The 15,616-nt window shown below is 40.0% G+C and overlaps 1 protein-coding gene across 2 annotated transcripts in view; it reads right to left on the bottom strand.

The window, feature by feature from the left end:
- Positions 1 to 5,101: 5,101 nt before the first annotated feature.
- The window catches only part of zgc:92140 (uncharacterized protein LOC447854 homolog), a 39,789-nt gene continuing 29,274 nt past the window's right edge, over positions 5,102 to 15,616 (bottom strand). Inside the window, exons 3-6 of one of the 2 annotated variants that reach the window (XM_034306713.2) lie at positions 13,424 to 13,500; positions 12,841 to 12,911; positions 10,191 to 10,251; positions 5,102 to 8,467 (exon numbers count right to left, since the gene is read on the bottom strand). In XM_034306713.2, coding sequence (XP_034162604.1) covers positions 8,387 to 8,467; positions 10,191 to 10,251; positions 12,841 to 12,911; positions 13,424 to 13,500 — 290 coding nt within the window. In that variant the 3' untranslated portion in view covers positions 5,102 to 8,386. Of the gene's footprint in view, positions 8,468 to 10,190; positions 10,252 to 12,840; positions 12,912 to 13,414; positions 13,501 to 15,616 lie in introns of both variants that reach the window. The other variant, XM_034306712.2, reaches the window with a different exon arrangement.

A 15,616-nucleotide genomic window follows, 5' to 3' on the forward strand; every position in this document is an offset into this window, starting at 1 on the left:
TCCTGTGTAAAAATGGCTTTTTTTGAATCCTCCCAATTCATCAATGAATAAAGATTTAGTAGATATATTTAGTAGAATCCAATCCATTTGTCCAATCTAGAAATAGTTACTTTAGGACAGGAAATCCACCAATCTGGCAACAATACTCTCGTTCCAATAAGGAGCCATTTTGGATTTAGTAGTGAATTAGTGAGTTCTAAATAAAAAAATATCTATATAGTGCACTATGAGGTGAACTTTAGGATGTGGATGAAGAGGAGGAAATGATGATGAGAACAGAAAGAAGGAGGAAGAAAAAAAGGGAGTGAGAGAGAGAAGTAGAATAATAATGTGGGAGAGGGTTGCTGGGTTCAGTATAATAGTGCTGTGAACTCATGCTGGCAGTCAACACACACACACACACACACACACACACACACACACACACACAGTGAAACACACTAACCACCCTATTAGCCCCCAGAGCAGAATAAAGGCCGTACTACTCGACCGATTCAAGCTCACTGGTCTCTGTGTGTGTGTGTGTGTGTGTGTGTGTGTGAGGGGTCAGAACAGGCCGTACTCTAATGAGACAGCGCTCACATGGAGGGGATTTAATGACTCTTACCTCATGCTGAAAAGAACACAACCTTCACTTATATTCCTGTCTCATCCTAGCAGCCATCTTTATCTCTTTATCCCTCTCTCTCTCTCTCTCTCTCTCTCTCTCTATTTCACTCACTCTCATGGAGTTTGCAGCCATCTTTATCTCTTTATCCTCTCTCTCTCTCTCTTTATTTCACTCACTCTCATGGAGTTTGCAGCCATCTTTATCTCTTCATCTCTCTCTCTCTCTCTCTCTCTCTTTCACTCACTCTCAAGGAGTTTGCAGCCATCTTTATCTCTTTATCCCTCTCTCTCTCTCTCTCTCTCTTTATTTCACTCACTCTCATGGAGTTTGCAGCCATCTTTATCTCTTTATCCCTCTCTCTCTCTCTCTCTCTCTCTCTTTCACTCACTCTCAAGGAGTTTGCAGCCATCTTTATCTCTTTATCCATTCTCTCTCTCTCTCTCTCTCTCTCTCTCTCTATTTCACTCACTCTCATGGAGTTTGCAGCCATCTTTATCTCTTCATCTCTCTCTCTCTCTCTCTCTCTCTCTCTTTCACTCACTCTCAAGGAGTTTGCAGCCATCTTTATCTCTTTATCCCTCTCTCTCTCTCTCTCTCTCTCTCTCTCTTTATTTCACTCACTCTCATGGAGTTTGCAGCCATCTTTATCTCTTCATCCCTCTCTCTCTCTCTCTCTCTCTCTCTCTTTATTTCACTCACTCTCATGGAGTTTGCAGCCATCTTTATCTCTTCATCCCTCTCTCTCTCTCTCTCTCTCTCTCTCTCTATTTCACTCACTCTCAAGGAGTTTGCAGCCATCTTTATCTCTTTATCCTCTCTCTCTCTCTCTTTATTTCACTCACTCTCATGGATTTTGCAGCCATCTTTATCTCTTTATCCCCCCCTCTCTCTCTCTCTCTCTCTCTCTCTCTATTTCACTCACTCTCATGGAGTTTGCAGCCATCTTTATCTCTTTATCCCTCTCTCTCTCTCTCTCTCTCTCTATTTCACTCACACTCATGGAGTTTGCAGCCATCTTTATCTCTTTATCCCCCTCTCTCTCTCTCTCTCTCTCTCTCTCTCTATTTCACTCACTCTCATGGAGTTTGCAGCCATCTTTATCTCTTTATCCCCCTCTCTCTCTCTCTCTCTCTCTCTCTCTATTTCACTCACTCTCATGGAGTTTGCAGCCATCTTTATCTCTTTATCCCTCTCTCTCTCTCTCTCTCTCTCTTTATTTCACTCACTCTCAAGGAGTTTGCAGCCATCTTTATCTCTTTATCCCTCTCTCTCTCTCTCTCTCTCTCTCTTTATTTCACTCACACTCATGGAGTTTGCAGCCATCTTTATCTCTTTATCCCTTTCTCTCTCTCTCTCTTTATTTCACTCACTCTCATGGAGTTTGCAGCCATCTTTATCTCTTTATCCCTCTCTCTCTCTCTCTCTCTCTCTCTCTCTATTTCACTCACACTCATGGAGTTTGCAGCCATCTTTATCTCTTCATCCCCCTCTCTCTCTCTCTCTCTATTTCACTCACTCTCAAGGAGTTTGCAGCCATCTTTATCTCTATCCCTCTCTCTCTCTCTCTCTTTATTTCACTCACTCTCATGGAGTTTGCAGCCATCTTTATCTCTTCATCCCTCTCTCTCTCTCTCTCTCTCTCTCTCTCTTTATTTCACTCACTCTCATGGAGTTTGCAGCCATCTTTATCTCTTCATCCCTCTCTCTCTCTCTCTCTCTCTCTATTTCACTCACTCTCATGGATTTTGCAGCCATCTTTATCTCTTTATCCCTCTCTCTCTCTTCCTCTGTCTCTCTCTATTTCACTCACTCTCATGGAGTTTGCAGCCATCTTTATCTCTTTATCCCTCCCTCTCTCTCTCTCTCTTTATTTCACTCACTCTCATGGAGTTTGCAGCCATCTTTACCTCTTCATCCCTCTCTCTCTCTCTCTATTTCACTCACTCTCATGGATTTTGCAGCCATCTTTATCTCTTTATCCCTCTCTCTATTTCACTCACTCTCATGGAGTTTGCAGCCATCTTTATCACTTTATCCCTCTTTCTCTCTCTTTCACTTGCTCTCATGGAGTTTGCTTTTCCTGAGAGCTTCTGAAAAAATCTCCACTCATGACCTACGTTTAAAAGCATGTCCTAAGCAGTGATCTGAATCTCAGATGGAGCATTTCAGCGCTGCACACAGTGACCTGTTAGCAGGTGAAAGTCTCTTCAGTTATGTCTGATTTATCTAATATTTTCTATTATTAGATTACAATAAACAAAATATATGATTATTAGACCAATTTCTAGACTTTTTATTTATTTATTTATTTCTTATTAAGTTTTATTTACTTACTGGCAGATCATTTTAGCAAGTGAAAACATCTTGAATATAGTCAAATGTATGCAGTATTTCCCAATATAAGATTACAATAAACCAAATATATGATTATTAAACCTATTTCTAGCCTTTTTTTTTAAAAAAACTGATTTCAAGCTTGATAGTCTTATTCTGTTGGCAGATAATTTTACTCATTTTATGCATTTATTTCTAGAAACAAGCAAAATTATCTGCCAGTAGAATCAGAGAATTTAAAACTTGAAATTACTAAAAAAGTGTCAAAAAAAAAAAAAAGTTTAATAATCTTGTAATCAGAAATACTAGATCAATTTGACAATATTCAAGATATTTTCACTTGCTAAGATGCTTTTTTTGTAATGTATTGCACATAGAGAATAGGCAGATAAAACCTCAGATGCTCCCTATATGCATCAGTATTAAAAATTTAACACACACTGTGGCCCTGATTTACCGAGAACCCAAATAACATGCTTTATCAGTGTGTCAGAAGGGATAAACTGCAGTCGTGTTGTGAGTAATTTACAAAGAATAATTGCATGAATTACGTCACATGCAAACTCAGTAAAGAAATTCAAGTATAATGCAGATTAAAGGTGATTAGACGTGGCTAAAAACTGTTATAAGCACAATACGAATGCAAAATAAAAGAGTGTAAGTGTGAATGTGTGTTCTGTTAATAAGCTAAACTTATCAAACATTCTGATCATCCTGAGAAATTAAGGCACAATCCTGATTAGGGCTGGGCAATATGATGAGTTCATATTGATATCATGATCAATTATGTCACAATACACTTCTCTGATATATCACAGATTACATTAATTTTTTAAATTAGTAAAAAAACATTACAAACTGACTGGACACAGCTGATTTCAAGTTAAAATTTAGTTTGTCATTTGCAAAAACTTTTTACAGATATTTTATATTTCTCCCCCTTTTCATATATTACTGTAATTTAATATTATATTAAATATTATTACATTTAAAAGCAAATATTTTTAATTCAATAATACTTTTACTTTTGTAGACATTACTTAAGCTATTTAAAAAAAAAAAAAAAAGACAACTTGTTGCTGTTTACAACCTATCATGAAAAATCCTATGATGATTTTAAATTAATTGATAAATTAATAAATAAATAATTAAGAATAAATAATTATATGTACTATATAGTGTAGGAGGCAATATTCTGTACTACTCCCAGTACAGAGTCTAGATAAAGTGACACTGTAGTGACAATGTTAAACCAGCAGAGGGCGCAGAGAGGTCATTAAAGCATCAGTGCTCCTCCCTGAATGTATAAGACAAACCATCAAAACAAATTAATTTACACTGACACCTAATATAGTCTGAGAAATGAGACATAAATGGAGAAGGCTGTGAGCTGCAAAGATCAGCACCGTGATTTCTCATCTCGCTCTGAAAGTGACGGGGGAATGGAGCTAAAATCTGCAGCCAAAAAAGCGTCCTGAAGTCACACCGAGAGAGGAAGTGAGGAAGTGAGGAAGTGGATGCTGCCAAACTCACTAATGCCTTTACATGCGTGACTCAGAACTGTGTGGAAATGTGATGCCACCTCACCGGGTGATAATGATGTCTCACACACACACACACCATTCTCACAGCCAGGTACACAACATACACAAACCCACACAGAGAGTGAGAGAGAGACATAGAAAAGGAGAGAGAGACACCAAAAGAAGATAGAGAGAGAAACAGATAAAAAGAGAAACGGACACAAAGAGAGACAGATAAAGAGTGACAGAGAGAAACTGAAAAATAGGGAGAGACAAACAAAGGGATCTATTGTGAGACAGAGAAATAAAAACAGACAGAAAGAGACAGAGACAGAAGAAGAGGGAGAAGGAGATAGAGAGAAGCAGTGAAGGAAAGTGAGAGACAGAAAGAGATAAAGAGACAGAGAAGGGAAAACAGAGAGAAATACAGAGATAGATTGAGACAGAGAGACAGAATAGAGACCAAGACATTGAAAGAGGGACAAGGAGATAGAGAGATAGAGTGAGACAGAAAGAGGGAGATGAGAAGAGAAAAAGACAAAGACAAAGAGAGAGACAAACAGGGAGAGACAAAGAGAAGAGAGAGAGAGAGAGAGAGAGAGAGAGAGAGAAATCAATCACACAGAAAAAACAGTTCTTTATTTTTCATATTTAATAGAAAAATTATTGGAAAATAACATCATTCCCAAAAAAGGAGCAGATTCAGGAATAAAGAGAACAGAAGCAGGAGCAGGACAGAGTCCGCACTGTCACCTCACCACCTCTTACACTGCTGGAGTTTGTACACAGCACCCTCTGTGTGTGTGTGTGTGTGTGTGTGTGTGTGTGTGTGTGTGTGTTTCAGGCTACCATAAAACAGAGGACAGGCTACTGGACACTGGTTGCCAGATTGGCATTTTCCCCACCTTTTAAAAGTCAATGTTTTCTGAACGCGACCCCAAATTGTACATTTTCTGTAAATTTTGTTTATATTTACTCTGTGGGGAAAAACATCCACCTTTTCACAGATCTGTATGATTAAAAACAGCTGAAGAGGTGGAAATTCACCCAACCTGGAAAACACCAGTTTGGGAAACACCACCGAAACTCACCTTTGGAGGTTAAAAAAAAATAATAATAAAAATAATAATAATAATTTAAAAAAAAAAATCTCTTCCTGACTGACAGAGAGAGACGACAGGGGACGGGGCTTTTCTCTGGATCACTCACAGACAAACACTTTCTATCTCATCTCTCATACTGATATATTTGTGTGGTGGTCTGGGAAATCCCATCACTGCGGCTGAAAAATTCTGAAAAAACAGCCAATAACATACTCCAACTATATATATATATATATGTATATGTTAGTCTGCTTTGGCATCTACCTGCGAAGACCATGTTGTGTAAGAAGCCAGTGAGTCAGTCTGCCTAAAGATGTCTAAAACCTCGCTAGCGAAGTGTGATTTCCTCAATTTGACCAGGTTTTTAAATAGCTATGTGCACAGACCTCAATTTTGAAATCAGATATCAGCTGTCAAAATGTCCGCCATGCTCCTTCGCATCATCACATCATCATCAAAACAGAGAAGAGCACTTACGCTCTCTGTAAAGATGACCGCGGACAAAGTTTTAAAATGCTTAAACGACCGAATAAAAAGACATTTAGACAACAGGACAGTAAATGAATGAACAAGTGATTATTTCCCCATCGAAGTTAGCGTGAACAGAGATTAGTGGCGCGAAGAGACGACGATGACGCTCGGGTTTAAACGCCGTCAGTGACTTTTACCTCGGGTGATGGGATTTATACAAAATAGCAACATATTTCAGTTGAGGAAAGTAAAATTTGAGCATGTAATGGCTTTTCACAGGACACCACACATCTACTTACTGCATTCTGAATGAGATCTCGGTGTCAGGACAGACATCGTGTACAGTCAGGCGCAAAGGTCTGTGTCGACTACTGACTGTTTTATTTATTAATAATTAAAATCTGATAGTTTGCTCAGTAATTCATTACTATTAATGAGCCTAAGACATGGTTTTTGTGTCAGTTAATACACTCCTCTGTGTGTTCTGCTTTATCCTCTGTACCTGTGGTTCTTGTGAAGCATAGCCAGGGGGTCTGTGATGTTTTTATTTTGTTACTGTGGTGGAAATCACAATCCACATGATCAAAGTTACTCTATTTAAGGGGCCAAGCACTAAAGTCAACACGGACCTCATGTGTTCTATCAGTGGAAAGTTCAGGAATTGAAAGTTCTACAGCTCCAAAAAATATTACTTAAAAAAATGTAAACAATGTTCATGAAATAAATCCATACTGAGGGGGTCCGTGGAATTTATTTTACAATTAAAGAGACTACAAAAGGTTTGAAAACCATCGTGCTATACTGTTTTTACTCAATACCAGCATGCTGATTTGATATTAGTGTATATTAGCAAAGAACGATGGTGTATATTTGAGAAATATAATTTACTAGAAGCAAACTACTCACTTTTTTTTTTTAATTATCCATGCGATACTGAGCATCAGTGCTCTATTCCTAGGTGACGATGGATTTCTTTAAGGGATCGTATGCAGAAAAATCTAATTCGGTCATTTTACCGAGAAACAGCAAAGCGTAAACTCTGAAAACGTCCTGACTGTAGCCTGATGAAGCGCTGACACTGGAGACTCCTTCCTAAATAAAAGCATCCTTGGACAACCCTTCTTCATATCATTATTACATGTTTTCTTAATGCTTATTATTAGCTTTAGATTATGCAGATTGTCCGTCGTACGAGTCCCTGCGAATGAGCTGTTACTATAGAAACGATGACGTATTAGAACGAGCGCATTAATATAAACCTGTGATTTGCAGCAGCACTATTGTAAGAGCTGCTGTTACAGAAAATTAATCAACACTTTCTGACCAATTAGGTTTGAGAACTCAACAGCAGGGTGGTGTGACGTCAGATACCGGGCCGATACTCAGTTTTGTGTAATCGGGAAAGTTCTTGCTAGTGGATTCCGACCTTCAGACAAACGGCAAGTGTGGTTAAAGTCAGAATTAGCATGTAGCCTGTGTGTGTGTGTGTGTGTGTGTGTGTGTGGTTAGGAAGGAGTGTAAGCAGGGAACTCTACAGTCAGTGTGTCTATGTCAGGGCTCAGTGAACATAAAGTGATTTGATATGTAATATGTTTTGATGTGTGTGTGAAGGGTGTGTATGGGGTCAGTGCGGCCCTGCCCATTACATCTTTAGTCTGAAGGGGGCACTGTGCTATGATATGAGCCAAAAAACCAAAAAACAACAACAATAAAAAAACAACAACAACAAAAAAATAATAAATGAAATGAAAACTCCACAAATTAAAAAAAAAAAAATGTCCTTCAAAAGGCAGGAGTTCAAAACTTTCCATCCCTCATATCTCTCTTATTAAAATATCTCTTCTGTTTTTCTTTACAGATCAAGCACACACACACACACACACACACACACACACACACACACACACACTTCTGTGTTACGTCCTTTCATCCCATGTTTTCTGCCCGAGGGCACAAAAACATCCTTTTCCCCTTTTCATCCTGTCTTCTCATTGTCTCTCACAGTCGAGGAGGAAGTTGTGCATCCATAACCAACCAATCAGGTTGTAGCAGGAGGTGCAGAGGGGCGGAGTTAAATCCTCAGTAGATTGGTCATTCAAACAGATGTCGATCAAAATGTCCATTTCGTTCTTCCACCGTAGATGGAAGCAGGAGGAGAGTGGGCGGGGGGAGGAGTTATAGTTCTCAAGGGAAATTCCCGTTCGCAGGCTTACACTCGCTTTTAGTTTCTCTCACACACACGCTCACACACTCACACACTCACAGACATGCATGCATGCATGCATGCATGCACGCACGAACACTCTTCCAATCTGAACAGTTATAGACAAAACACTGATTTGAATTCACTCCATAGAAGGGAATGTTCTCTCTATTTTTCTCTCATTCTCTCTCGCTCGCTCTTCCTCCCAACAGTAGTCTCGTCCCTAGAGACAGAGAGACAGAGACAGATTGAGAGACAGAGAGAGAGAGACAGATTGAGAGACAGAGAGAGAGAGAGAGAGAGAGAGAGAGAGAGACAGATTGAGAGACAGAGAGAGAGAGAGACAGATTGAGAGAAAGAGAGAGACAGATTGAGAGACAGAGACAGAGAGACAGATTGAGAGACAGAGAGAGAGACAGAGAGAGAGACAGATTGAGAGACAGAGAGAGAGAGAGACAGAGAGACAGATTGAGAGACAGAGAGAGAGAGAAACAGAGACAGCGAGAGAGGGAGAGTAAGAGACCGTGAAAGGGAGAGAAAGACAGTGAGAAAGAGAAGAGATAGAAGAAGAGAGAAAGACAATAAGAGAGAGAGAGAGAGAGAGAGAGAGAGAAAGAGAGATGTTACAATCAGAGAAGCAGTTCTCATCAAAATCTGACTCGTAAGTCTCCCAGAATTACTCCCAAAAATCACGTTAAACGTTTTTATGACTAAAATCTCTTAAAGCTTAGAGAAGTTACATCATCAAACTACTTACAATTATTTTCCGTGACTAATAACAGCATTTTTTTTACAACAGCATTATATCATATCCGAGACTCCACCTACCTGTACACACTTATGAAAAGAAAAGGGGAAAAGCCATAAAAATCCCATTCACATGAACAGCATTTTTTAAAAAAATATTTCAGGGCACACAAAGCGCAAAAATGATTCGAAAACGCTCACATGAGCACATGAGCCCAGTGATCGTACATCATAACCCGTTATATCAAACACCTCAGGAATAACGCTAAGAGCTGCGTATTGAGTGGTACAGAAGAACTACTATCAAGGTTACACTTGTACACAAAGTCTCCAAAATCTTCTCTCTCAGTGTGAAGTGTGTCGTGTTGGAGTGGTGGATTCAGGAGCAGCCGCTCCGCTAGCCAATCGTGGCCTTCTGTGAGCTCAGGTATGCGGAAGAGGGCAAATAGTTTACGCTGCAACATCAGCATTTTCAGAAACTAATTTTTACTGTCCACACAAAAAAACCATTTTGGGTCCCAAGAACAAATGTATGTTTATTTTATAGCATTTCTGTACATTTAATATTATATATAATAAAGTTATAAAGTTAGCAACACAGTTTCAAATGCTAATCTTTCTAAGATTACCAAAAAGATATGTCATTAAATACACATTTACCAGTGGTAGAGTCAAGAAATATATATCCATATCTATAATTTAATTATAACAGAAAGGCACAAGAACTGTGTGGGCGTGTCAGATCACATAATGATTGACATCAGTGTCTCCCTGGCAATATAAACAACTCATGACACGCTAGTGCTAGAAAAGTGTATATGAATAACAGAGTGGCCCTTCCAGTGTTTTTGTTTTGTACATATGTCTAGCTCCCTCTCGACCAAAAACAATTACACGCCACTGAGATTCCCAAGAGGGAAACCGCCAGATGTAAGGATGGAGGCAGAGATGGACAGATAAAGTCACAGGGTTAAGGAGGAAGGGAAAAAAAACACACAGATAAGAGGACAGATCATTTCCGACACGGTCATCATTTTCCATGTGAACCCACATAACACGGAGTTCTCTGGGAGGATGAACCAACAGTGTGCCGGCCCTTTAAATCTCGAAACCCCAAAGACAAGCCCTTCCCCTCCTCCCCCCTCCTGTATTTTCATCATCCATCCCTCCATCCCTCTATCCTTTCATCCCTCCCTCACCTTCTCAATCTTCTCATCCAGCATTCTGAAGAACTCCTGCTGACTCTCTGACGTATGAATACTGAGAGAGAGAGAGAGAGAGAGAGAGAGAGAGCAAGAGGGCGGAGAAGGGACGTGACACAAGAATTTTCCATTACAACAAGCACAGAATAAAGACACATTTTCTTTCCATCCATCTTGCAGAAATTTATTTCTCTCTCTCACATACACACACATCTATAAAATAAAATAAAATAAAACAATAATAATAATATTCATGTAAAATAAGAATTAAAATAATAATAATAGTGATGATTATGATGTCGATGATGCTAATCACAATGATAAAATATTCACAAGGCTTTCATAAAGTACACAAAAAATTCCTCTAAAAAATTCCATAACATCCCCACTGTCACCAATTTCCATCTGATCTATGTCTCAAATGAAACATAATACTTTTTAACACTTTTTAAAAGTCAAGTTAAATTTATTTTAATCGCTGTATTTATTTGTAATAAAATACAGACTACGAAGTACAGAAATATTTCATAGTAACTTAATATCCATCAATAATGAAAATGATCTATTTAAGACTCAAGGGCTGTTACGTAAAATATCCGCTGCAAGGGTTCCATCATTTAACCGCATGGCGAAAGCGAAGCATGCAGGCGCCTGATACCGAATCTGAGGCTGAGACTGTGTTCTTTATTGCAGTACAGCAGCTCACACACATGTATGAAGTGCAATTTCTCACTTTAGGTTTATTTTTGTCATTGTCACAGGTGGCGTGCCTTGTGCAGAACCGTGTACAGAACACACTCCTGTAAAGGTTCTGACTTGCCACCTGTGTAACTACAACAGCGCTTTGCCAGTTGGGCTGCGTTTTGCGTTTCCACCCGAGGAACCAGAAACTAGTTTAGTTCCTGGGCCATAGATTCTGAACTCTTTTTATTTATTAGGGTCCAAGCACCAAGTGTGTGAAAGAACGTCTTGTTTTCAGCTTTTTTTGAGGTGCTTGACTTGTTTGCAAACTCATAAACCTTGGCACAAACATCAGAAATGGTCAAAAAGCTTGGATCTGGGCGTGGCTTAGAGGCTCAACAGTGCCACATTTGATTTTTTAAATTAATTTATGGGCATCCAGTTTCACCAACATGCACCATATTTGGTAGGTTTATGTTTTTTTTTTAAGACAGACAAATTCTAAAATCACATCCATTAACTCCACTCAACAGGAAGTTAGCCATTTTGAATTTTGTGCCTTTTGACTTTTAAATACTCCTCCTAAGGGACTGATCAGATTCAAACTAAATTTTGTCAGCATGATGACAAGATGTCCATGATGTTAAGCAGTGAAGGATTTTTTTTTGATATCTTAAAGTTGTCATAGTGAGGGAATAAATTAACATGTTATGCTGTACAAACAGGAAGTGTGGCCTAATTCTAATGTACATCATGTAATGTGGCTCAAAGTTCATATTTATGTTCAATAATGGAGTTTAATCACATACACATACCAACACTGAGTCTTTGCCATAGCTAAACCAGCTAACAACAGGAAGTGCGGCTTATAAAAAGACGTTTCATACTCCTCTTAGAGGACTCTCCAGATCAAATCAAATTTGCTCAGCATGATGTAACGATATCTATGATGCTAAATTGTGAAGGAAATTTGTGATATCTTAAACAGTGTTGCCATGGCGAGGTAATCAATTAACATGTCACAGGAAGTGTAACATAATTGCGCTGTACATCATGCAATGTGGCTGACATGTTTAATATCCACATGCTAACACTGGCTCATGAAACAGTCACTGATGCACCCTTGGTGCTTGGACCCGCCAATCGCTGCTTGTAGCTATATTTTATTTATATTTTGTACACAATGTTAGTGTTTGGTAAAAAACTGACTTCACAGAATGACCAGACATCTAATCACTGTTTTAAAAAAAGCTGTGTTTAGTTAACAAACGGATTACTAAATCAACTCGTCGATCTGTGAGGCAGAACATTTCCACAGCATGTGGCAACAATGCAGAAGTGGATTTTGCTCGTTTCCAGTGTTATGCCACTGTGTTTTGTGCAACTGGTCACTTTTAATCGATTAGATTACTCACGTAACAAAACAAAACAAAAACCTCAGACTCGACTTCCTCCGTGTTTTCCGTGCTGCTGTGCTGCAGACGTGATGAAATTATCACACCGCTTGCGTCACTTCTGATTATATAAGTTCCTGCGGCGTGGTGGAAACAGGAACTCGTGTCCTAACTTAATAAGTTAGGAGACTCTGAAATGTTTAGTTCCTCAAAATGTTCTTGAACCTCTGCAGAAGTATTTTTTTCAACATGAAATAAACATTAGTCATTTCTTATTAGCTTAAAGGGCTTGTTATTCTGTGTGTTTGACCAATCAGAAACTCTCAGTATGGCAAAGCTCCGCCCCAACAAGTACATAATTTGGAGAAGGAACTAAATCGATTTCTGGAACGGCAAACCAGGAACTAAAATTAGCCCTGATTCTTCCTGATAAAATGCACCTAGTGTTCCTGGGCTCCTGAGAACGCTCCTAAGTCACTGATTGGTGTGAATGCAGGATTATACACTTTCTCTCTCTCTCTCTCTCTCACACACACATGCGCACACACACACACACACACACACACACTCACTTGGCCCTGTTGGCGTTGGCTCCTGGCACCTCTTTGTGCAGCTTTGCTTTGTTCTGTGCTGAACTCTTCTCCTGAAACACACACACACATACACAGATTTAGACCCCAATATCACACACACACACCCTAAATTCATGCTAATGAGCAGAGCTGAATTGGAGCGTGTCAGATTTGGAATGTGTCACAATATGGAGGTATGTGGTAATGCGTGTGTTTTTGTATGTGTGTGCTCGTGTGTGTGTGTTTTGAATTAAAGAAGCTCATCCCACTCCTACATTCCAAACACGTCCGCACAGAGTCTCAACCTGCTACACACACACACACACACACACACACACACACACACACACACTCCTTAAACAGCAGTAATGGACAGAAGTGTGCTTTTGTTTTCCCAAGGGAGCGGAATACATTCCTGTACACGTACACACACACACACACACACACACATACACACACACACACACAGCTGATGCTGTTGGAGAACTGCTACACAAGTGGCTCATTATCTACATCCATCTGTGTGTGTGTGTGTGTGTGTGTGTGTGTGTGTGTGTGTGTGAGAGTGTCTCACCAGGTTCACCTGGTTGCGTGCATTCACTCGGTCTTCCTCTCCACGCATGTACTTCACCTCCTCCACCCCTTTTGTCCTGTACTCATCTACAGAGAGAGACAGACAGAGAGACAGACAGTCAGACAGACACAGAGAGAGATATGAAGAGACATACAGTGATAAAGACATACAAAGAGACAGATATAGAGACAGACAGAGAGACAGAAATAGACAGAGAGAGAGACAGAGAGAGAGAGAGACAGAGAGAGAGATATACGGAGAGAGAGAGACAGACAGAGAGAGAGATATGAAGAGACATACAGCGATAAAGACATACAAAGAATCAGATATAGAGACAGACAGTGAGACAGAAATAGACAGAGAGAGAGACAGAGAGAGACAGAGAGAGATATACAGAGAGAGAGTTATACAGAGAGAGAGAGACAGAGAGAGAAACAGACAGAGAGAGAGACAGAAATATACAGACAGAGAGAGAGATATACGGAGAGAGAGAGATAGACAGAGAGAGACAGACAGAGAGAAAGACAGAAATATACAGACAGAGAGACAGAGAGAGAGATATACGGAGAGAGCGAGACAGAGAGACAGAGAGAGAGAGACAGAGAGAGAGAGACAGAGAGAGAGAGACAGACAGATGCAGTTTACTGTGAAAACACACAAGAAATTTTCCAGATTCTAAACTTCATCACAAAGTATTTAGCAACGTCACTGCCTGAGAGGTATGATACTCCACACTCAACCCCCCTCAACACACACACACACACACACACACTGTTGTCATTATTGATGTATTTACTGTTTTTTTTACTGTTAATTTTTTTTTATCCATCACTTTATTTTTTTATTCTTAATTGTTATTAATGTTGTTATTACTGCTGTATTAAACCTGCCCTGGTAATATTGTACTACAGAGAGAGAAAGTAACAAAGAAAGTCTCTCTCTCTCTCTCTCTCTCACACACACACACACACACACACACACACCTGTCTGAACACATGCATTTCCACACGTTGCCAGTGTGTGTGTGTGTGTGTACAGACACACACCCAGTTTTATCAACAAGTGGTAGATTCCGCTCTCACAAAGCATTTACATATTATAACCTGCCATTTATGTGTGTGTGCGTCTGTGTGTGTGCGCATGTGTGTGTGTGCGTGTGCATGCGTATGTGTTTGTGTGTGGTATGCGGGCTCCTATACAGGAATGTTTTTGAGCTTGCACATAACTTCCACACACTTCCACACATTTCCACACACACACACACACACACACACACACACACACACACACACTCTTCTTGCTTAATCTCTCCTTTCATCTCTCTCCATCTGTTGCTCAGTGATAAAGAGATGAAACACAAGCAGTGATGGATGAAAGGTGTTGGATTGATATCGGCAGGAATCGGATCAGTATCGAGCGTCGGCTTGTATCACAGAGCTCGAATCTCCATCGGATCGAATCGGAAAACTGGGAACGGTTTGTCCCTGGATGGAGGGACTCGGGGGAGACGCAGGGACGGCGTGCTACTGCGCAAGGAATGTAAACATGACTACAGCATTCACACACATGTAGTTACATCACACGTACGTGCACAGACGTATGTGCACACACACACACACGCACGCACACACACAAATACACACGCACGCACACACAAAAGACAGCGCAGATGACATTACTAAAAAAGGCGAACTGAGGAATGTTATATTCATATGTCATATTTACACAGAGAGAGAGACGTGGAGAGAGAGACAGGTAGAGATAAAGACTGAGAGAGAGAGAAGGAGAGAGAGAATGAGAGACAGACAGACAGACAGACAGACAGATACGCAGGGAGAGAGAAAGGAAAAGACAGAGATGGAGAGAAAGACAGGAAGAGTGAGACAGAGAGGGACACAGTGCCATGTTTCTCACGCCCCCATCAACCACAGAAATTTTATCTTGACAGAAACACAAAGGCAAACAGCTTTCGTCTTTACTCGAGAGAGAGAGAGAGAGAGAGAGAGAGAGAGAAAGAGAGAGAGGTTGAGAGGGACAGAGAGTGACACAGAGACATACAGAGACATGAACAGCGAGGGAGATAGACAGCAAGAAAGATAGAAGGAAGGACACAGATAGACAATAAGAGGGACAGAGATCGAAAGTGGGAGAGAGACTGACCTGAACTGAACTGAGCGAGACAGAAAGAGACAGAGAGAGAGA

Source organism: Pangasianodon hypophthalmus, chromosome 8 (assembly GCF_027358585.1).
Source record: "Pangasianodon hypophthalmus isolate fPanHyp1 chromosome 8, fPanHyp1.pri, whole genome shotgun sequence".
Lineage (NCBI taxonomy): Eukaryota > Metazoa > Chordata > Actinopteri > Siluriformes > Pangasiidae > Pangasianodon > Pangasianodon hypophthalmus.